General features: G+C 32.0%; 1 protein-coding gene across 2 annotated transcripts in view; it reads right to left on the bottom strand.

Moving 5' to 3' along the window:
- Positions 1–24,156, bottom strand: part of LOC131850553 (calcium-binding mitochondrial carrier protein Aralar1) — a 31,179-nt gene that overhangs the window by 6,297 nt on the left and 726 nt on the right. The window contains exons 1-7 of one of the 2 annotated variants that reach the window (XM_059200829.1): positions 24,097–24,117; positions 19,465–19,603; positions 15,318–15,494; positions 13,738–14,024; positions 12,804–13,042; positions 3,630–3,720; positions 648–723 (exon numbers count right to left, since the gene is read on the bottom strand). In XM_059200829.1, coding sequence (XP_059056812.1) covers positions 648–723; positions 3,630–3,720; positions 12,804–13,042; positions 13,738–14,024; positions 15,318–15,494; positions 19,465–19,603; positions 24,097–24,111 — 1,024 coding nt within the window. In that variant the 5' untranslated portion in view covers positions 24,112–24,117. Of the gene's footprint in view, positions 1–647; positions 724–3,629; positions 3,721–12,803; positions 13,043–13,737; positions 14,025–15,317; positions 15,495–19,464; positions 19,604–24,096; positions 24,118–24,156 lie in introns of those variants that run through there. The other variant, XM_059200828.1, reaches the window with a different exon arrangement.

Raw genomic sequence — 24,156 nt, 5'->3', positions numbered from 1 at the left:
GCAAGCTGTTTAGCAGCTGAAATAGGTGAGAATGAAGTAGCCACGCAAATTACTTTTTACAGTCTACCTCGGGTTAACAAAACTGTTGCAAATTTAATGCTACGTTTACATTCAGTCCCTGCCACTCGCGCTGCCGGAAATATTGCCGGGCGACAACTGAGCGAGAGCGCTGAATGTAAAAATACGCTGCCACTCGTCTGTCCACTGACTCGCGCACGAAAAACCGACAATAGGGAGTGCCGGGCAGCGCGAGTGGCAGCGCCAATGGCATGGAATGGCACTCGTGTTTACACTCTCGCGCTGCTCACTTCCCTGCCCACTCGGATTGAGTGTAAATTGGGCATAAGAGAATATTATACAATTATTTAAGTATAGTAATATAAATAGTCTCGGTGGTTTAGCGGAATAGCACTCCCCCTTATTTCCGATGGTTGCTGGTTCCATTCGTCGCAGAATACAAACATTTGTATTCACGAGTTTGATTGTTTGTATTGGTCTGAGCGTTTTCTATGTGTATTATGAATGTAATTAGAAAAAAAAGTATTTGTATCAAGTATTTTCTGTTACCCACACCCAAGATCTGCTTAGTTTGAGACTAGATAGCGCTGTGTTGTCAAAAGTAAAAGAAGAAAGCAATCAATGCTTACCTCCAGCGATGGAACCAAGTGTAAACCTATAAGTATTTTCCAAGATTTGTATAAGGAAACTGCGCTCCTCCGGACTCTGGAACAAGCCATAAGACACATATTTGTCTAACTCCTAATAAAATATAACAGGACAATTGTATTCATTTTAAATTTTTCTTCCAACTACATTTTAATCTTTATTGTAATTACCAGTAAATACCTTGTTATTTATATTAATTCTTACCACGTTCTGACGTACGTTTCCAAGATATTTAGAAAGTGGAGAAAGAGAAAGAGGAAGGGTAAAGGTAAAGGTAGAGAATAGGCAGAGCAACTATTCTAGAACTTACTATTTGCGTTTGTTAACTGAACCCAAAAAACAATAATTGATGGCCGTTGGTATTATAGATAATACGACACAGACCTTACTCTATTTTAAATTTTACATAAAAAAATAACTAAATAAGCTTCGGGAATATGTGGCTGTTATTCTAGTGTCTGACAATTGCGATACAATCAAAATAGGACTTTAGATCATCATAGTAATAATCTAGACTGTTAATGGAATGTAACGAGCCACAATTGCTACTTGCAATAGAATTCAGCCAACGACGGATGATGGAGCAAATTTATATATCGCGTATGGGGATGGGTAGCAATATTAGAAAGAAAATTAAAAAATATGAATGAAAAATAAGCAATATTTTTTTTAAAACACATTTTTTTTTGTTAATTATTAAATTATTTTATTATATTCCTGGTGTATACATTTTTGCATATGATAATGCAGTACTAATACATTATGTATTTACTATTTCAGAAACAGAATGACGTAACCGCCTATTAAGGAGAAAAGGATTGTATTGGTCTGTATATAAAGACGCACTTGATACTTTGCTGTGATTGGTTATTTGTAATTATTTGGTAATAGGTTTCTTGTGTTTGTGAATGATAGTAATGAATTAAATTTCTTCAGTCTGTGTAATTTTGATTGAGTAGCGTCATTGGTGATTATATGTACAGGCAAATAACTTAAGCATATTTTTAATGTCACGTGAAATGTGCAGTCATAAATTACTTAGAAAAGCGTCTATTGCGCAAGTTTTGTTGTTTATGGTATGTTGAAGTTATTTGCCGCGAAGTGTAAAATAGTAAGAAGCTATTGGAGTATTTAAAATTCTCTAAATCATAATACAGTGAGATATTGGTCTATAATAATTACACATGTGTATAAATAAAAGCTTTATGGGATATAATTTTCAAACTAACTTCTGCAAGCGACTTTATCTAACAAGATCGACCGGGATAAAAAGTTGGTTATCTCTCTCGTAAACGTGTAAGTAAAATTTCATACTGATTGGTTAAGTCGTAAAAGCATTCTATGCTTTTACGACTAGAATAGAAATAATCTTTATTCAAATAAAATTAATATAAGCATTTTTGAATAGTAATTTTTTTTCTACCAATGTAATGATTCATAAAGTAAATGTACTACGAAGATATGTTTACATATTTACAACTGTTATCGTGGTTGATTTTTGGTGATTAACTTGCGAGTTGTAGACAATTTTAAAAAATAACACATTCCTCGTGGGTCGTTGACATGAATTGATTAATTAATAAATCCGCAATAACAATTAATACGTAATATAATAAAAAAATATTATTGTCTATCATATATGGCCGATATATGAGAACGACGCAGTGTCAAATACCAAGTATGGATGTGGAACGACATTTATTCAAGAAAAATTAATATAACCCAAAACACTAATTGTTAGGATTTTTATCCCAGAGTCTGTACTCAATTTGCCAGAAAAAAATTCAAATGTATTATAAAATATTTTCTATGTAAAAAAGCTTATTATATAATTGAAGAATTTATAAATGATAATAATGTTATTGTAGAAAATATTTAACTTAAAACTAAACATAGCGCTGACAATGTTATCTGATTGAACAGAGATTAAGTGCGTAGCGGTTTCTATGTTGATTGTCGCATGCCTAATCCTTGTTGTTAATTAAATATAAGTAAATCAATATTTATTTAAAAGAGCCACACACAAGTTTCTTGCTTATTCTTCTTGTGGTGAATCTGCATTCCGAATAAGTGGTAGAATAAAAAAAACTTGACTATTCAAAAGTGCTTTTATTAAGATTATTTGAATAAAGATTATTTCTATTTCTATTTATATCAGTGCGATTGTGTGCGTTATTCTCAGAAACAGCTAAAACGATTGCGGTGTAATATCATATTCTATTGTGGTAAGCTTCACATAAAATTTTGTGTTTGTTTTATTCCAATCGGTTTACAAGTTATGTTATATATAGTTTAGGTGAAAAACTTGTACAAACATGTATGAGAAGGAACATGCCCTGGTACTAAATGCCAAAAATGTCGTATTTGTACGGGATCTTCGTATGGTTGGCATTATTGTTCATATTACAACGCACAGGAATGCATTGTCCTCAACTAGTTTGCGAATAAATCGTCGGACATATTTCACGATGATCAACATTTATTATGACAACTTCACATTATCGGTTGTAATTTTAATTTCCTTCCTAATATCAATGAAATTATTTTTATAGTCAATAAACATATATAGAGTTGATGGATAAGTGTAAATAATATAGGTCAATACCTCACGTAATGTATGTATGTATGTAATAAAAGAACATAGAAACATCATGAATTCGTGTGACCTGTACTTACCATGATGCGTCCCAAATAGTATAATAATTGATAAGGCTCTCTTAATATATTTACCTCCTCCTTTTGTGCATTGAAAGAAAGAGAAAAATACAGAGCAATAAGTTAGTGATGTTTCCTAAAATAGCTCTTAACATAACAACAGATAAGTCCAAATTACACTAAACATACATTTTTACTAAACGTGTAATCGCGCTGTCGGCTCCTGTAAGAATTTCGTAGTGTTGCGTTAAAACGAAACAGCTATATAACGATTAGTATAAGAGTGAAGGAAACAGATTTATACTTACCGAGACCGCTCTGATTTCAGCAACTCTTCGAGTGACTTGTTTGAAGTACTGCTCGGGGGTGATAGAGTTGAGATCATTGTATATGATTCGACTGAAAGGAGAAAAATTAACTATAAACTTTTTGTTTTCTACATTCAATAGGTAATAGTGGACGGATTTAGCTTAGCCAGGGTACTCATAATTTCTTTAGTGTTGTATGCATATATTAAAAAAAAAGTAAAAAGGCGGGACGGCCCTAGTATGCATCACAGTTTTATGCTTGAATTTACTTAAACTTTAATTAAAAATTTACTTAAAATCAAGTGTGTTAAGAAATGTCGTACGATATACGTGCGTAATATAACATACTCAGGTCTATTACACCCACCCCTCAGCTCCGGCTTAAATTCCGCTTCATGTTTTATAATTATCATAATACACTTATATCGTAATAATTTCCCTATAACACGGTACTTTTGTACCGCATTTTCAAATTACGCGAGGATTTCCTACATTATATTTCTAAAGATATACATGTAATGTGAAAATTATAATGATTTATACAGTTCATAATTCGTTTTTTAAGTCTACAACATAGCTGACGTACATAGTTGTAATTAAAACGAAAGAGTAGTTTTTTAACCAAACAAAAACGAGTTTAGCAAAATAAACTTTTGAGCTTCATATTACCATAGATATATAATCTACCAGCGACTTCGTCTGTATAAATTCACCGTCTATCCTTCTAATTCTATCTTTCTTCACCGTCTATCTTTCTTTTTGAGGTAAAAGATAACCTACGTCTGTCCTCGAGATACATCATCATCTATCCTCGTGTCAAATTTCATTAAAATCCGTTCAGCCATTTAGTCATGAAAATGTAACAGTATAGAAGTCACTCGGGGTCAATGAACGGTAAAAGAATTTCTCCAATCGGAGCAGTGGTTCTGGGGTTTACTCATAACACCATCTACTCTCTGTCTCTCTCTCTCTCTCTCTGTCTCTCTTTATATCATAATCTACTCTCACTCTTTCTATACTATTAGTACAGATCACGCAGTCTAAACACGGGTATAGTATAATAAGCGATAAGATAAGCGAATACTGTGTAATCTATGTTTACTAATCTATAATAAAAATAATACCATTCTTAGCAGTAATACTGATTCATAAATGTTTACAGTACAGTGGCTGTGATTACAGAATAAGATTATTTATATTTCGTAGAGGTGGTAAATAAAAGGAAATCTCCATTTGATAAGCTTGGAAACTGTTTAACAATTGTATTATTATTATTGTTAAACAACAACAACTACCACTAATTAGACTATTTATTTTGACAGAATTGTAATACCGTATGCTCTTTTTGACTCTATTCTCCCTAATTAGAACTTATGGGCGCCAGATTTGGGCGTGAGGATCTCAGGGTTTGTATGGTGCGAGTTATAGAGCCTCTCATAGAAAGCTCTCTTATTTTGCAAAATACACAAAACCGAACGGTCAACTTTATGTCGACTAAACTACGTATGTCTTAACAAACTGCATGAAACATACTACTTATCTAAACATATGGCAAACCTAGGCCTGTGCACAACAAACATCTGCAGATTTTGCGAAACTGAAGAGGAAACGCCACTACACATCCTACGTGGTTGTAGTCCACTCATGTATAAACGTAGTATCTCCTTTGGAAAGTTTACACTCATCCCCGAGGAGATAAAAACCATCGCTCCTAAGAATATCCTTCAATTCTTGTCCCTGACGGGTCTAGGTAGCGAACTCTGAAAAAGGGCGAGCACAATAGATCTATGTAGGTCGCAGTGCTACAGGTCAAAGTACGTGACAATAACCCAAACCCCGCAATATAATAATAAAAAAAAAAAAAAAAACCCCCACAATATAATTATAAAAAAATAAAATAGACTACTGAATGGGTGGTCGGCAGCGTAAGCTTCGGATTTTCGGCCTGTTCATGAAGTAGTGGCATTGTTTATAGTGATTGCCACAAAATAAAAAATTCTGTATTTTCTAAACATGTACAAACTCATTTAAAAAGAACAAGAGCTGAGTTTCTTGTCAGTTCTTGTTGGCTCGAAAGCACTCCGAACTAATGGTAGATTTCACATATCAAAAGAGTCTGTAACAGACCTACAGTAATAATGATATTTTGATTTTGAACAAGTCTAGAAACCATTTCTTTATGTAACTGGATTGGTAAAATGTTTTATCGAATTAGGTGTTATTTTGCGGAATTCCACCAATTATGACGGTCTCGGTAGCGGCACACCACTTTACTTTCTATGATCGCAGGTTCAATTTCTCGCACAATTTCAACATTTGTATTCAAGAGTTTGATTGTATTGATCTGGGTACAAAAAAAATAATGTAAGTATTTTCTATCAGTCGTTTAGTACCCATAACACAAGCTCTACTTAGCTAGAGTGCGACTAGATGAAGCTGTGTGAATTATTATCAACTCTTCGTACTAACTCAGCTTGGTACAATCGTTTTAAAACAATAGCTATGTGAGTCATTCTAAATTAGAACTATTTATGTTTTCCTCAATTACCTATACATCAATGCGGTCGCGTCACTGTGGTAACGTAAATTCCTTTTATCAATTAAGTAAGATATATCTAAATTAATTAATAAAGGATTATTAATTGCGTTTTATAAACAATTATAATATCTGATTACCTATCAGCACTAATGGTAAACTGATATGGAAATTACACGAGTTACATCACTTTGAATCGATCACCCTTTTATTTCTAACGGGGATTGAAATTACGACGGCCTAAGCCGAAGTTCGAAGCCCTAGTGCGCTCCGGTGCTTTTAGACTAAAGTCGTATTCGTCAGGCGTAAGTTCATAAGTCGTTCCGCGGGTTTGGAGTGCCATTTGCAGTCGCCCCTATCGTCCGGTGAAGCTGTAAAGGCCAGCTGCGGCCAACAGCATTATACTACTAGGATTGTCAAAAAGTCGACTAGTTGTCCGCTTTTTAGGATAAAAAATATTCTATGGCTGTCCTCATGATATAACACAAACACAGAATATATCATGATATTCGCAAGTATGGATTTAGAAAACTCCTTTTGATCAAAGTCGATGCAATAATTCAGTTTTTACAAAAATAATGTGTATTACTAGTTGAAATGTATCTTTCTTATTAATTAAAAACTACATTATAATATTGAGTTGACTTACATATTATATTTTGATGTATGTATGACATACCCATACATTTGTCATACATGCTCGACTACGGTCTAGCATGTTTACTACTGGCTAGTATTGGTACCATCCAGGCCAATTCACGAGCAGCCAAGATTATTACCTGTCAAAATTAAAAAACAAACGATTTCACATATTTCTGAATGCTCAAAAAGTGGTCAGCCAAGCGAAATTATATTAATCATGCAACCTATTGTTAAACTAAATATTTGTTACATATACATATAGCCACTTTTTTTAATGATCTCTCAGAAATAATTAAAATCGTTTGTGTTTGAAATTTGACATAAGGTAAATCCGTATTGGGAATTTCTATTGCTCATATTTTCCGTGTATTAAGTTACTAATGTTTAATACATTAAATTGGTAATATGCGGTAATATATTACATGAAATGTACGAAAAAATCCGCGGAGAAATAATTATAATATGCATGTATGCAGAAACAAAGCGCACGAATTAATTCGAAATTCCTTTGAATAACATCTTATGTTAGTACTTGGGTACTTATTGCTTTAAAATTGTAAATAATATATATTCGATGCAAAGCAAAGACAACTAACAGCCTTTGCGAAATTAATGCGGCGTATTAAGTTTATAATATATTACGTTACAATGATTTTAACACACGAGCCGGAATTTCAACCCGACCCGTAGGCCATAGAGGCATAATAGAGCCGAGTGTGTTAAATAAGCACGTACGAAAACGTCGTTTTTTTTTTTTTTATTAAGTATTTTACGGCCTTGGAAATCTCCTTTCAGCCAAACAATTACATTTAACTATATCTTTAGCATTATAATCTATAGCGTTCTTATTGTATTGTGTATAAACTCGTATAAAAATGGATAACTTTCTGTATTTTGTAGGATAGATGGCAAGAGGCGGGGTACTTCTTTTTTATTATATAAACTTATTAAGCCATCTATCAAAATAAGTCTCTGCAAACCAAATGCTGGACATTCCATTATAATATGTTGTAGATCGGCATTTTCTGCTGTACAGTAGTCACAATTTGAAGAAGATCTCAATTTTATTCTATGCAAATGAGCCGGAAACTGCCCATGTCCCATACGAATTCTATTAATCGTTGTAATGTATCTTCTAGATGGTTCTTGTAATTTGAAATACCATGGTTTTCCAAAAATTTCTTTCTGTATATCAGCATACCATTTTCCTTTTATCATTTTGGTTTCTGCCCATTTTCTACTATTCCAATTACTAAACATCCTTCTGTTAATTAATGCATTGTAGTCAGTTATTGGCACTGGCGATAAATCCAAATGACAATCCAGTTCATTAATCTTCATCATTCTGTCTACAACTTCATTTCCAGTAATACCAGCATGAGATGGAACCCACATGAACTCTATAACTTTGTACAATTTCATGTCATATCAAATTTCTCTTATTAAGTAAATGTATAAATTATCTTTGTAGCTTATTTTATAATTATCTAAGGATGTCAATACACTTAGAGAATCCGTTATTATTAGAAATCGTCTTGAATTTTCTATGTCTTGTACATATTTCAAAGCTTTAAAAATTGCATATGCTTCCGCAGTGAAAACCGATGAATGTTGATCTAGTACATAGCATTGTCCAGTTTTAGTAAAGGAGTCAAAATATGCCGCTTTAGTAGAGTCTTCAGATTTCGATCCATCAGTAAATATTTTTCTGTAATCAGGTTTATATGTTTGGGTGTATATTATAAATTCATTATTATCCATCACTCTCTCCTGTACTATTGTAGGTTTTGTAGTTTGAACATCCAGTGAACCGTAAGACCATTTATCACATTGATACATATTAACAAATTCATTTAATAGTTCATTATCAATTTGTATAATTTTATTATTTTTTAATATATTACTCAGTGTATTATTTGCAAAAATTTTTAAATAATATTTTTCCATCAAATAATTAAGTCTTACATGAATTGGAGGAATGCCAGATTCAATTTCTAAAGAATTAATAGGAGTCGAACACATTGCTCCTGTTATGATTCTAAGACCCTTATTTTGTACTACCTCTATTTTTCTTAATTGAGTATAGTTTATGCAATTTCCATAAATAAACAGACCATAATCATAATGACTTCTAACAATGGACTTATACAACATATTTAGTAACTTGGGATCCATACCCCAACTAACACCAGCTAAGTATCTCAAAATATTGACACTTTTATCCATTTTATTCAATATTTTTGTAACATGAGATGAAAATGACATTTTGCTATCAAAAACTATTCCTAAAAATGTTTTTTCATTGACTATATTTATGTTTACATTGTTTATATAATTAATATTTAGATTGTACAAAGAATTACATCTATTAAAGACCATAACTGAACTTTTATAGGGATTAATATCCAGTTTCAATTTAGTTTTATAATATTTGTACAGTTCTCTAAGTCTTAGATTTAGGTCAATTTGTATTTGTAAAATATTTTCTCTAGAAGAATACATAACAATATCATCTGCATATTGCAATATATTTACATTTTTCAAATTTACAAATCGGTGAATTTCCGCAGTATATAGTAAATATATGAGGGGAGACAATGTAGAGCCTTGCATTACACCTTTAAATGCTAATTTCGGACCATAAAGCTTATTATTATATCGAACAAAAACTGTTCTTCCATAAAATAATTTAAATAACCATTCTGAAAATTTACCTGGTATGTTGTATGAATTAAGAATTTGAACGAGAGTTGATAGATCTACATTGTCAAATGCTCCTTGTACATCTAAAAAAACACTAATAAGAGGTAAGTTACATAGCATAGCATTTTTAATATCACCTGTAAATTTTAGAAGACTATCTATTGCACTTTTTCCTTTACAAAAACCATATTGTAATGGAGGTATAATATTTCTAGTTTCTGCGTACATTTCTAATCTATTTTTAACCATATTTTCAAAAATCTTTCCCACACAAGATGACAAAGCAATCGGTCTGTATGATTCAGCTAAAGACGGATCTTTTTCAGGTTTTAAAACAGGTATAATTGCTAGAGTTTTCCAAGAGTCGGGTATTAAATTATGTTCCCATAAATTGTTATATATTTCAAGTAATTTCATTTTACAATTAACATGAAGATTTTTAATAAGTAAATATGGTATGTCATCAAGTCCCGGAGTAGTATCTTTTCTATTGTTCAAAGCAAGAATAAACTCTTCAAAGGTAAATGGTTTTATTAAATGTGTGTTTAAATCATTCATTTTAAAGTATCCATTTATATTTTCAACGTTTTCAGTTTGTTTATTAGTGGCAACTTTATTTAAAAAATCATTTACCCAAGAATCATCACCTACTACATTTTTCCGTCTTATACGATTAAATCTTTTAACAAAATTCCAAATTTTTCCTATACTGGTATGTCTATTAAAACTGGAACATAATTCAATCCAACTACTTCTTTTTTGTTCTTTAATAATTAGTTTCTTTTCTGCATCAATTTTTTTGTATACAATATAATTTTCTATTGAAGGATATTTTTTATAATTATACAAAGCAAATCTACTTCTATTTACAGCTTCGATGCATTTTTGATTCCACCAGGGTACAGGTATATGACTTTTAACACAATTCGACTTAGGTTTAATAACTGGTATATATTCAACTTTTAAATTATTAATTATTGTGCAAAATTGTTCGTATGCTAATATAGGATTTGTTATTGAACCAAAATTATTTAGACATTTATAAGATGAATCTGAATAAGAGCTCCAGTCTACTTTTTTATATATAAACCTTTCTGGTTGTTCCACATATTCATAAATTTGTGGTGTTATGTATAAATTAACTAAAGTTGGAAAATGATAGCTGCCCAAAGTATCATCTGACAAAACAGACCAATCGCATAAACCAGCAATGACAGGAGAAGCAAAAGCTACATCAATAGCAGATGGGGCTTGATTAGGACGATTTAATGTGGTACTTTCACCAGTATTTAAAACACATAAATTTATCTCGTCTAGCATGTCGTAGATCTGTGTTCCTCTAATTTGATTACTTTGACATCCAAATATAGTGTGATGTGCATTCATATCACCCATGACTAATACCGGAGAAGAAAGAGAAAGAATAATATTTTTTAATAATGTAACAGGGAATCGCCCTCTTCGAGGAGGACAATAACATCCTAAAATATTTAAGAACCCAGAATTTATTTCAACTTTAATTGCAACAGTTTGAATTTTATCATTTGATTGGGTGGTAACATTAGAACATTTTAAAAATTCTTTATAAAAGACGGCAACACCGCCATGACCTTTGTTTACATTGTGATCCCAACGATATACTTTATAACCTCTAATATTTACTGTATCTGTATTTTTTAACCAAGTTTCATTTAAAATCAAGATGTCAATATTATGTTTAGCAAGTAAATGTGTGACTAAAGGAAGCTTTGGTCTTAAACTTTGTATATTATGTTGTACAATATTTAAGGAATCTATAATAACCTTCTGATCCATTATAGATTGATGTTTTTAAGAAATACTTCTTTGATTGTAGAAGTATTAACAGGTAAGTTAGTGTCTTTTTTTGAAAGGGAAGTTAATGTTTGTACTAAAGCTGTTAAAATTAAATCGTTATTGATAACTTCTGAAATAAAATCTTTCTCTTTTCTCTTAGGTGTGTAACTTTGAGCTGCTTTAGCAAAACTCGAGTTCAGATTAGGAAAATGTGAACTTAGGGTACTGTTTTTGTTTATAATTTTTTCTTTATTTTCAAGTATTTTTTGAATTTTAACTGGACAAAGTCTGGAAACTGCGGTATGGCTTCCTTTACAATTTACACAGATAGGATTCTCAACATTAGTACATTCTTTATAATTATGACCTTCTGTACAAATTGAGCAAACCATATCTCGTTTACAGAACTTTGTAGTGTGTCCAAATTTCATGCACTTATAACATTGCATTACAGGTTTTATATATGGTTCGACTTTAAATTTACATAGCTCGTACGTTACATATTCTGGCAAAATGTTACCTGCAAATGTTATAGAGACAGTCTGAAGTGGAATCATTCCACTATCGGACCGTTTCATAAATCGCCTCACTGAAAGTATTTCCTGTTGAGAAGATAATTTATTAAATAAATGTTTGTTACTGAGATCAGTGGGAACAAACTTTACAACACCAGTACATTCAGTTGTCGATGCGGGGATGAATGCTTTTAATTCTTGAACATTTAAAAAGGTTGAATCACGTAATAGTGAATTTGCATTTTTTGCATTGTCAAATATTACGGCATATTTTAGTGCATTTACTCGTCTCAATTCCTTGACTCCTTTTACATATCTACTGAATAAATTATTTAAGTAAACTGGACTTTTATTACCAAATTTAACCTCTTCTTTAATGCTTTGTATAAATACAGTAAATGTTGTGTTTGGTGAATTTTCTTGATAACTCCTTATATAATTAGGTTTTAAATAAGGCGCATAAAATGTATCCTCATCTTTATCTGAATTTTCCTCTTCATGTGGTAGTGGTAAAGTAGCTTCTTTCTTCCTTTTATTTGGTGGTGGTTTAGCAGGAGAATTTCTCATCCCTTTTTTGTTTTGGGTGCCGCCACTGTCAGCACCCATTTTTATCGCACAAAAACGGGGCTAGGATTTAATTAACTCTATAAATTATTTAATATCAAAAGACTGTAGAAAAATGAACTTCCCGCCTCAAAGTTCCCGCGCTTTTTCGAAAAACGTCGTATAATATAAAAAAACATGTTTTATTCATTTTGGCATTTTCCCGCCGTTTTACTTTTTTAAATTAGCGCATTGCCTACTGGCTGGCGCCGCGCTGCGGTCAGTTCAAATTTGAAAATAGCAAATAGTGCGTTGTTTGTAACGCACGCGTGTTTTATGAGCTGCTTTATATATCAAAAACCGGTAAAATGAGATCCACTTGACGAGCAAGTGTGTCCAAAGAAACGAAACTTTACTCACTTGTTTGTATGATGAATCATATCGCATAATGTGAAGAGTATTTCCACTTCCAACGGTGTGATTTGACTCATCATCTGTGCTGAGTGCAGAAATTCTTCTTTGGTGACTTCTTGCGTTCTGTGTCCGTTGGTAGCGTTGAGGTACACTCTCTTGATCAGTTCCATGTTATTCAGTAGGGAGTTGAATGCCATGTAGTAAGGAAAACTAATTTTTCTCTCGCCTTGCGGGAAACCAGATGCCTGTAAATGTATATGCAGAAATAATAGCATCTAGCTACTGTAAATCAGTGTATATGATTTCTAAATGAAAGAAAAATGTTAGGTATATATTTTAAATTGTAAATACATTAATGTAAACAATTACATTAATGTATTTATGTATTAAGAAATAAACACATTGCGTGTTATGAATTTTAAATTGTATGTAAATTTAATATGCTACCACCCGTTCACATATTGATTAGAAGAATATAAGCATCATTGAGAGTTCATTTAATATTATTAGTATATGTTGCCATGCAGAAAATTATATAAAAATATTGCATGTCGAATGTATATGTATATAAACATTATATATTGCAAACATCCTGATTGTTTCAGAAGAAAGAGAAAATAGAGCTACTTTAAGATGCAAAAAGATCTTTTTTATATTGATTTAAACTATTTAGACAGACATATTAATAATAATATCTTAGGACAATTTACACAGCGACATCTAGGCAGAAGCTAAGTAGCTTGTGTTCTTGATAACTGATACATACATAGGAAACTGTTTTGTATGTATACATATAAAATTAACATAAATAAATACACTACTTGGAAGTAAATTATGTAGTGTGGAGGGTTTTGACATTCTTATAAGATACATTTTATTTGAATATTTGAAGGTTATTTATTAGAGATATAAATATTAAAACATAGATGGCGTCACTTACGTTTATAACCTTATGTTTTAAATCCTTAGTCAATAGATGGCTCTTAACGGTCAACATAATATCTCTAAAGTCTCCAGCAGTTATGAAGCCGGTGCCATCTTTATCACACTTCTTGAACGCCTCCACACCATACTCCTCGTGGAAGTCGTGGAGAAACTGGCTGAACTCCTGATATGTTACCAGCCGCTTCTTATCCTTGCCGAAGTAGAGCCGCACGAAAGTACTCTCCATGTTGAATGGGAGTTTCTTGTGTAGGACTGTCTTGCGCATGACCTCTGCGAATTCGTCTGGAAATAAAATTATAATAAATAATATACCTTCATGATTGATATACCTGAAGGATATAGTCAGAGATATCCTCAACAGTCGACGTCGTAGTAAACGCAACACTTGACTTTCGCCGTGTTATTTAAATCGAATGTGGCAGTGGACGAGCTTAACGCTGTCTATTGGATTAAATAATTTTTGTATCCTAGATTCGAACATATGTCTTTCGGTTCGTTGAAATTACTAAGCCATTATGCTCTCTAAGAAATGTGTTTGAGATAAAAATATACATTTAATAATAATAAATAAATGTAAATCTGTACAAATTTTCCAGGATTACCTGGACAATTTACACAGATGTAAATTTATTTATTTCCGTGTGCCTAATGCCAATATTACTTACTTACATTTTACTTATTGTGTAAGTAAAATGTAAGTTATGTAAACTGTCTGATCAATATACTTTTCTAAAGACTAATCTTTATTTTCAATATAATACTGTGTATCTATTTGTCCTATAGAATTGTCTACGTAATCAACCATAAGGCACTCATACTATATTTACACAAGTGTGCCTAATGTAATTGTTTTTTAATCTTGTAATCCAAATAAAGTCTCTACCTTGTGTCTGTTTCTACATGTAAGCGTAGTTTCATTGGGTGAGACGACATTTTTTTTCATCCCAGAAAATGGTACGTAAGGAGGCAATAAGGCGCAAAGACAATATTATCTAATTAGCACACGAACTTCGTATAGGCGTCTTCTTTGCCATATAGTAGTATAAAAACCAAGTCACCAGATCAGCGTGGCAATATCTTGGTTTTCTATGCAAATATTTATACCTAGAACGATAATTTGGTATAAATCTGGCAACACTATAAGTGTTGTAAACCCTTATAACCCAACCCAAAGAACTCTGGCTACAGTACCTCTAGATTTTATACTTCCGTAGATATAAGTTCCGCAGATGTAAATCCAAAGGATAAACAAACAAAAACATCAAAAAGCAGATTACAGTAGTAATCGATATTAGAAAAACAGTGAAGATGTACTGATTTTAGGATAAATATTGAAGCCAAGGATGGCTTGATTTTTGACACCAAAACTTTATTTATTGCGATTTCCCACTTTACGTATCTTGTTTTTATTTGTCGATGTAATCCAGAACGTAACATCGATGTTATTTCACTATACATTGACGTTAATTAAACCCATATGAATGTCGACAATCCCACGTGATGATAGGAAAGAAAGATTCTTATGATATGTTGAAGACGTCACATTACTCTTATACATTTCTGTATTTTACTTACCAAAAGCAACGAGCCCATTGCCATTTGTGTCGAAGAGTTGAAATGCGGTTTTATACAGCGCGTCCGGTACGCACAGCAGACCTTCGAATGCTTGAAACTCCGAGAACGAGATGTATCCATCCTTGTCCATATCCACGATGCCGGCGATGAGCTTGACGGATTCCTTGTTGAAGTCATCTGTAAATACAAGCTTTCTCTAAGACTTTAAATGGCAAAGAATCTGACGGCCTATTAAATGGAAATAACAATTGTTTATGCCATAAACTAGTGTTTAAGTGACCCCAAAGTGGTTGCGTTTCCCCGTTTCTAAAGTAACAATTGTGTATAAAAGACACTTAGAAATAACTGTTGTTACAAATTTGCATAGAATCCATTATCCAATAAACTAATTGGACTTAAATCTATAATCCAATAAACTAACTCATTTACGTGTATGACATTTGTGTTGTAATTGGCATTGGGTATTTTTTATTATTGAGGGTTTTGGACTATTGTCAGGTGCTTAAAGACCTGTAGCACTGCGACCTGTATAGATCTATTGTGCTCGCCCCTATTCAAAGTTGGCTATCTAGATTCGTCAGGAACAAGATCTGAAAGATATTCTTAGGAGCGATGATTTTTATCCCCATAGAGTAATCAAAAATGAAATTACAGTACTCTAATAACTGTAATAGCAACCACAACTTGCATGTATTATTATATATTATTGTTATAAAAAAAAACTACTATAATCGCATACAGATCTTGATTACATTAATATGGGACCACCTAAAAAAATAAATTGGCATAAGAAGTTATGGCCTAAAAGTACATTTCTTTTCTTAGGAGCGATGGATTTAATCCCCATAGCGTTATCAAAAATGAAATTACAGTTCTCTACTAACTGTGTAATAGCAACCATAATTTCCATTTATATGTATATATTATTGTAATACAAAATAAAAACTATTATAATCGCATACACATCTTGATTACATTTATATGGGACCACCTAAGAAAAATAAATTGGTTCACACAGAAAAGTATTGCCCTGAAACACATTTCGTTCTTTAATGTCCGTTGAAACGCTCGGCTTATTTGTTTCTAGTAATATGTCTACATTTTTGTATTATAACACAAAAATAACATTCTCCACTTCTTCCACTGTTCAATTCTGGTAAGTATACAAAATTAGAATATACAAACATCGATTGAATTATTGCGAATCTCTAGTTTGTTATGTAAATAGTATATAATGTATCTATACATCAGTTGGCCTTCTGTTTGCAATGTTAATAAAAACCTACATTAAACTATTATATCATTTAGATCTTATCAATTTCTCATTATCTCACATCACTCCACGGGGTATCTCTGATAGAACAATAATATTATAAATAACAAACAGATTATATTTGTTCTTTGACTTTTTATAGACTGTGTTTTTCTGTTACTGGAAGTGCTCTGTTTATGATTGTCGAATGGTCGAAGTTTAAATTCTGTAAACCACTCGTTAGAAGATATTGTTTATGGAAAGCATCAAGTAAACTGCGCTTAGTGTGTAGTCTAAAGTGTGTTTGGTAACTCTATGACTTCTCTTTTACTTTTCTCTCTCATCGGGTTTCATTGCCGCAGCCTTGTTTTCATATATATTTCTCCAAGATTAATAAGATGTAAATATGTATACATATATATAACAAATACAATATACATCAACTACGTCGCAGTTTGTTGCTGAGCATCATCATCCCGTTCAAAATCACGACCCATTTCAGCACATCAAAGAACAATGGCAAAAACCTGACGGCGAACTTGGTGGTAAGTGGCAATTGTCGCCTATATACACCAAGAGTGTTAGAGGTATCACGTTCCAGTATAAATAAATAAAGAAAATAAAATTATCATAAAATCTAATAAAAACGTATTTATTAAAAAAAATCTAAAAATTTAAAAGGAATGGGCGATTCTTAATTCCTGGCGAGATTTAAAGAAATACGTAGTAATAATTTTGTTATGGATGGTGTGATGCGTGACGTATATCGAAGTAAATATAAAAATTGATATAAATAGGAAGTGCTATTTATCAAAAGGATTAATAGATATGTTTGATATGTATGATTGATATAAAACACTTGACACTCAAATCAGATTTGATTCATAAAGTAAATCGTATGGTATGTCCATAAACATCAGAGAGGAATGTTGATAGTAGTAAATTCTTTTGTTTTGTTAAATCCCTAGATATAAGTAGAACGTATAGATATCGCAACTACTACTATCTATATGAAAACTGCGAATATTTTTTAAGTAACTAGCTACTCGCCCCGGCTTCGCATGGGTGTACATGTATTATATATTCAAAATATAAAAGAAACCGCTTCAAAATCCGTTGCGTAGTTTTAAAGATTTAAGCATACATAGGGACGGACAGACAGCCACAGCGACTTTATTTTATAGTATGTAATGATAACTGCCGTTTTATAAAAACTATATATTAAGTAGTAATTCCACTATTTTCTTAAATAAATTATATTCATTCTAAAAAAGTTCACAGATAACTGTATACCATCGGATGGACCGTATGTTTGTTTGGAAGTAGCATAAAAAAACATGCTTTAGTGGATGTAATGCCGATGTGTATTTAGATTAATATTTTTCATTACGACCTCTTTAAAGAACTTTCTTTTTCATCTATTATTTATTTATAATTTTAATTGCATCAGAAGTAAATTATAAGAAATAGATATTAGAGTAATAAGTAATGTAGTCGTAGTATATTTTACTAATATTATAAATGCGAAAGTTTGTGAGTATTGATGTATGTATTCTTTCACGTTAAACGGATTTTGATAAATCTTTACAGTAACATAGCTTATACCTCAGAATAACACATAGGCTATAATTGAACAAGATATTAAGTAATTTGGGCGATATATAATGATAAATGTTATGCAAAAGTCGCACGGGACAACTGGTTTTACGTAGTTACTGTTGCATATAAACCTTTATGGCTTCTATCGTATGAGATTGTTTGGTTTCTTTGGTTTTGTTTGGATTACCAATTATTTAAATTAATTTGTGTTTGTCTATGGTCCATCTCAGACACATCAAGGTCGCCGAGAGTGGATAAATGCGGAAGGCCGAATCCGATCCCACATGGTGGAAAGCATAGGGAAAGGTCTACATCCAACAGTGGATAGAGAATAGGACTGCAAGTTGAAGGTGTTGGTGTAACGGAGCTACCGTACTATATTGCCGTAGTCAGTATCATGACCACAAAGACAATTTATATTTTTATTTTTTATCTATAGACCTAGATAATAAGTGCCTTTAAGTTGTCTGAACTGAATAACATAAACAATGCTATTTAGGGATGATATCTATAGAATTTTTGTGGTCACATTTTAATATACCGAGACTATAGCTTTGTGCTCGGGAATGTCAAGGTATGACCGCTCCCTAGCCTAGCCTTAATATTGAAGAATTTGACGTTTATTATCATTACAGCATTTTTTTCAAACTATTTTAATTCTGTTGACCTTTATAACTTCACTAAATGTTTGGGGGCGAGTGCAGTTGGCGGTCCAAACGGCTGAAGGCCAACTCCTACCTGGCGGATACGACTTTAATTACCCGGCAATTAATTAAGTCACAGTCTTAGGTTGGCTGGAAGAGATCTCTTTCAGAGATAAGTCCAACCTTGACCACCTTATTTTTAATATTTAGGTACTATTTAAGGTTTGAAGTCCAATAGCTAGGTTTGAAGTGGACTGCGGATCGATCTGAGGTAGTTGAACATCACAGTCCATTTTTTTAGTTCTTATATGCCCAATATTGCATATAGGAAATTTTAAAACACAAACTTAATAATTAACTAGTAGATCCGGCCATGTGTTGCTGTGGCTAAGGTTCTTGAATAAAATAATATTGCGACTATAAATTGAGATTTAAGTTACCCTATCTTTCAAGTTGGATCAGATTTGCAATCGGTTCAGTAGTTTAGGAGTCCATCGCGGACAAACAACGTGACACGTAATTTTTATATGTAAAAATACGAAACGCTACTGTATAAGATTCAGGTATAACATTCTCGTACTCAAAACCCTTCACAGGATAGACTAATACCATAAGGAAAATGCATTAAACATAATAATAATGACTAACAAACCTTCGGCAAACAATCCCAGGAATTTCCGAACGAAGTCCTCACTAGTGATGTGCTTCTCACCATTCCTTTCTACGGTCGCATACCTTAGAAATATTTCATAAAGTCGGTCTGAGTCAGCCCTTTTTAAATAACCAGCCCCCTGAAAGCAAAACATTTATGTAAGTTGAGTAGCAAACAACTGACGGCCTACCTAATAGAAAATCATAGCAACCGTCGTCAATTACAATAAATATAACCCTGAACAATCCCAATCCGAATCAATCACAGCGGTATCTAGTCCCAAGCTAAGCAGAACTTGTGTTATAGGTACTAGACAGCTGATAGAAATACTTCAATACATTTTTTATTGATATAGTTAGACGGCTTTTAACACGAATAATTTTATGGTAAATAAAAGTATTTACCTCTCTCGTCGTTTCGACTAGGTCGAACTAGCGTGACCACGGGAAGATTATACGAGTTAAAACTCGTTGAAATATATTAATATGTGTACTAAACGCTATAGTTTCAAAATAAGTAAATATAAAAATACCCATAAGTACCAATACAAACTATCATACTGTTTGCATCGTGCCAGGAATCTAACTGGCGTCCATCGCAATAAAAGCAGTGTGCTAAACCGCTAGACCACCGAGGCAATCGCCAATAAACAAGAACAGCACCACGGACACGACTGCATGTAACGTGGTATGCGTTATACTATAAATTAGGCTTTTGAAATGTGATGTCGGTGAAGGATGTAAAGAATTAGCCGGAAAGATAAAGTAAGAAACGAAGAAGTACCTACTACACTGGGTAAAATTAAAGAGGCAGATATTTAATATAATAGAAAATAGACGAGGAAAAATGTTAGAACACTTGACACGGTACTATGAATTTATGAAAATTATTATTCAAGGAAAAATAGAAGAAAATAAGGGGAGGGGTAGACCAAGGTCCAACTACTTGAAGTAGTTGGACCTTGGTCTAACAAGGTCTAACAAGCAAATTAAAGACAAAATGGGACTCGTGTCGTATAAACATTTAAAGAGCATGATGGAAAATCGTGGAAAGTGGCAAGAGCTTAACCACAAGAGCGTAACTCTTCAATTATGAATGAATGATATAATTATATATAGTGCCATACCTCCTGCAAGTTTACTGCCATAGCTCACCCTTCAAAACAAAATTACAACTGCGAAGCAAGACACAGAAGACTTTGTATTTAAGTGTCTATCTATGTGGTAAAGCACAGTGTAAAGTCCAAATTTAATTAATATAAAATTATTTTTCATAATGCATATATATCAAAATATATAATACATTGCACTTTTATCGTTGAAAATAATATCACTGACTGAAGTACTGTAAACATGAAATGTAATAGATTAGATATATTATAATTATTGAACTGGTTTTACATTTATACGATGACCTTGGTAAGGATAGTACAGAAATAGAAAGACAGTAAAATAGATTGATAAGATTGCTTTGCGGATGAGAATACTAGGGTAATGCAAACCATGCTAAATGCTTAACCACTCGACAAGGTCTGTGGCTTAAGGTGGTTTTAGACTAACTTCATAAGTACGAATTCGCTTTATGCTAAATACGTCAAAAGGTGAAGAAAAAAACAATAAATCCTAAGGGGTTTGTTAGTGATGTAGTGAAGAGATAATAGTGAAACAATCGTAAGGCGCAACTTATATTTAAAATTAAATTAAGGACATAATTATTGAGTATAATATCTGTCCAAGTAAAGCCAGGGTGGTTTAATAATGGACAATTCACACAGCGCCATCTAGTCGCAAGATAAGCAGAGCTTGTGTTAGCTATTAGACAACTGATATAAATACATATATACAATATTTTATTGTTTAATACAGAAAACACCCTGACAAATAATCATATTCATTAATACAAATTTTTGAACGTTGCGAGGAATCAAACCTGCGACAATAAAAGAGGAATGCGGAATTAAATAGGTGTGCTAAACCGCTAGACTATCAAGACTGTAGAATTATCATATGTTATACAAATAGACAACCGGAAGTCGTAAACAGCAACTAATAATAAAACTGGATTGAAGCAATAGTATATTTAACTTATTTAAAATATTACTAGTCACTTTGTTATATTTAATCTATACTCACTACATACACATATACGAACAAGAAATAGTTGAATAACTCTTTTTCCTTGGAACAAAGGTGTCACTGAGTCTCAAATTGATGTTAATTAAATATACAGATGAAGCTTTGACACAGTGCTATAATTATAAACTCTTATGTAATTACTATTCCCTGATAACATTGGACATTGGCATACATTGTGAACGTAAACTGTACTAGGAAGTATCAACAGAGTAATCTATCTGGGATACTCCACAGATTTTCTGTTATCATGTCATAGATATGTGGATATAACGACGTTTAAGGAACCACAAAATATAGATGCTGTATTGGATAGTTATTGAATCAATATAATAATTATTACAGTACTTATATGTCTATAACTATTATATTGATTCAATCAGTGCTGTTCCGTTTTTTGTAATCGACTGTCAGTTTAATCAAACTGTAATACTCCAGTTTTCCTGTTATCTACACTTCCTGTTTTAGCGGGATTATAGAATATAAATACAGTTTATGCTGTATAAAATGGAAGGGACCACAAAATATGGACAGCATATAGGATAGTTGTTAAGCAGTATAGTGTATTTAATTATTACAATGATTCAATCGGGGCTCTGAAAAAAAACCATCTATTCAAAAGAGTGACACACAAGTTTCTTACATATTCTTCTTGTGATGAATCTGGGTTTCCAATGAGTGGTAGAATAAAAAATATGACTATTTAAAAGTGCTTGTATTGAGTTTATTTGAATAAAGATTATTTCTATTTGGTAGTATGAACTGACAGTTTAATCTCTCCAGGAAAGAAATAGAAATACAGTATAAACTGGATATACTAACATTGAAGTGACTGCGATTTATGGCTTCTATGTTGGGATAGTTGTTAAGGAGTATATCTATTTAATTTTTATCTTGACTCAATTAGCGCTCTAAACCAAATAGGTTTATATAATCTGAACTGAAAGAAACTGATGGCCCGCCTGATGGTAAGTGATAACCATTGCCTATATATATGTGAACAGCATTATGGACATTAAATTATGATGTGACATCTGTTAAACCGCTCATGTGTTGCCATTACTGTAATTACATAGCCTAATTCCACAGCGAAAGACAGATTACAAAGCAAACTACTTGACAGTTGTACTTATTATACACATAAGTACACAGTGAAACAGGGTACTGACACAGATAATTCTCAGCCTAATCACACCCTAGAGCAAAACACAGCTTACAAAGTAAACTACTTGACAACTAACATAGATGAGACAGGGTACTGACACAGACATTGCACTGTATGTCTGGTATAAACAAATAAATTGTTAAAAAATTACGATTACAAAAGCTTGGCTGGCTTTACACAAATAACAGCCGAAACGAGAGGCTAAATGCAGAAACAGAGTCCAAAATCCAGTACAATGATGACAGAAAAATATAATCTTACATAGTATGATGTGAAGTTTAAATTACAACAGTATATGTTTGTTTTTGTTGATCTGTAATCATTGGTTGTTACCAACATATTATTGTAACATAATGATATCATCTATAATAAAACACCATCAGAAAAACAATATTGATTCTGATAGGTTATCTGTTAGTAGTAAGTAAAATGAGTTACAACTTGCCAGTATTAAATATAGTCAAAATACCACCAATTATGTCAAGGCAGTATGTTTATTTTTTAATTATTTTTTATATCCATAGCAGAATGCATATAGGATGATGTAAGTATAAGTATCCCTTTGATAATAAATATACTTAAATAAAAAATCTAACTTAAGACTAGATCCCTTATAGTCAGAGATAATTAAATAAAGATTATAAAAGAGCAACATTGATAACATGTATTTCAATATTATAACTAAAATGGCTATAACAATGATTTAATAACATACTTTTATTTAACTACTACTACTAATTAACTTGCCAGAGATAACACAATAAAAAAAAAATATACAGTGCGAAGAACACACAGATCAGAAGATATAAATATTTCAACCTTTATATTTTTTAAATTAGAAAACAATTGTCAAATTCAGTCAATTAAGAACATAATGATGTAAGATATATTATTTATAGGTCAATTTATAAGAATATGCAACATTTTACAGTGAATTCATAAACTGTACAAAACAATTTGAAACCAGACAGTTGATAAGAAATATATCCCCTTGGAACAACACCAGGCAAAAGGTCATTGAACAAAGAAACATGTCCATTTTAATACTGGTCAGAAAACATTTGATAACTAATGAATTATCAGAAAAAAATAAGAACATTAATATACTATTGCACTTTTATATCACAAAAGAAAATAATTAAAAAAACTATTACAAACTAAATGACACCTAATTGTAAAACATTCAATTTTACTTTCACCGACAAAGAAAATAAAATTGATTTTCATTTAACTTCACAGCATTAATGAGCACAGAGAAATGTAACATGTTCTTAATATTTTTTATTCACTATTATAATTAATTACAGTTATGATAAAAGAAAAACAATAAATTACCCGGCGAGTGGACATTTTGTTGAGAAGACACAATTTGTACTGGTAGTATAACAGTTGATA

The sequence above is a fragment of the Achroia grisella genome, unplaced genomic scaffold, assembly GCF_030625045.1.
Source record: "Achroia grisella isolate CSIRO2021 unplaced genomic scaffold, CSIRO_AGI_Agris_v1 utg770, whole genome shotgun sequence".
NCBI lineage: Eukaryota > Metazoa > Arthropoda > Insecta > Lepidoptera > Pyralidae > Achroia > Achroia grisella.
Note: the sequence above shows the minus strand (reverse complement) of the source record. Positions and strands in the feature narration are given on the sequence as shown.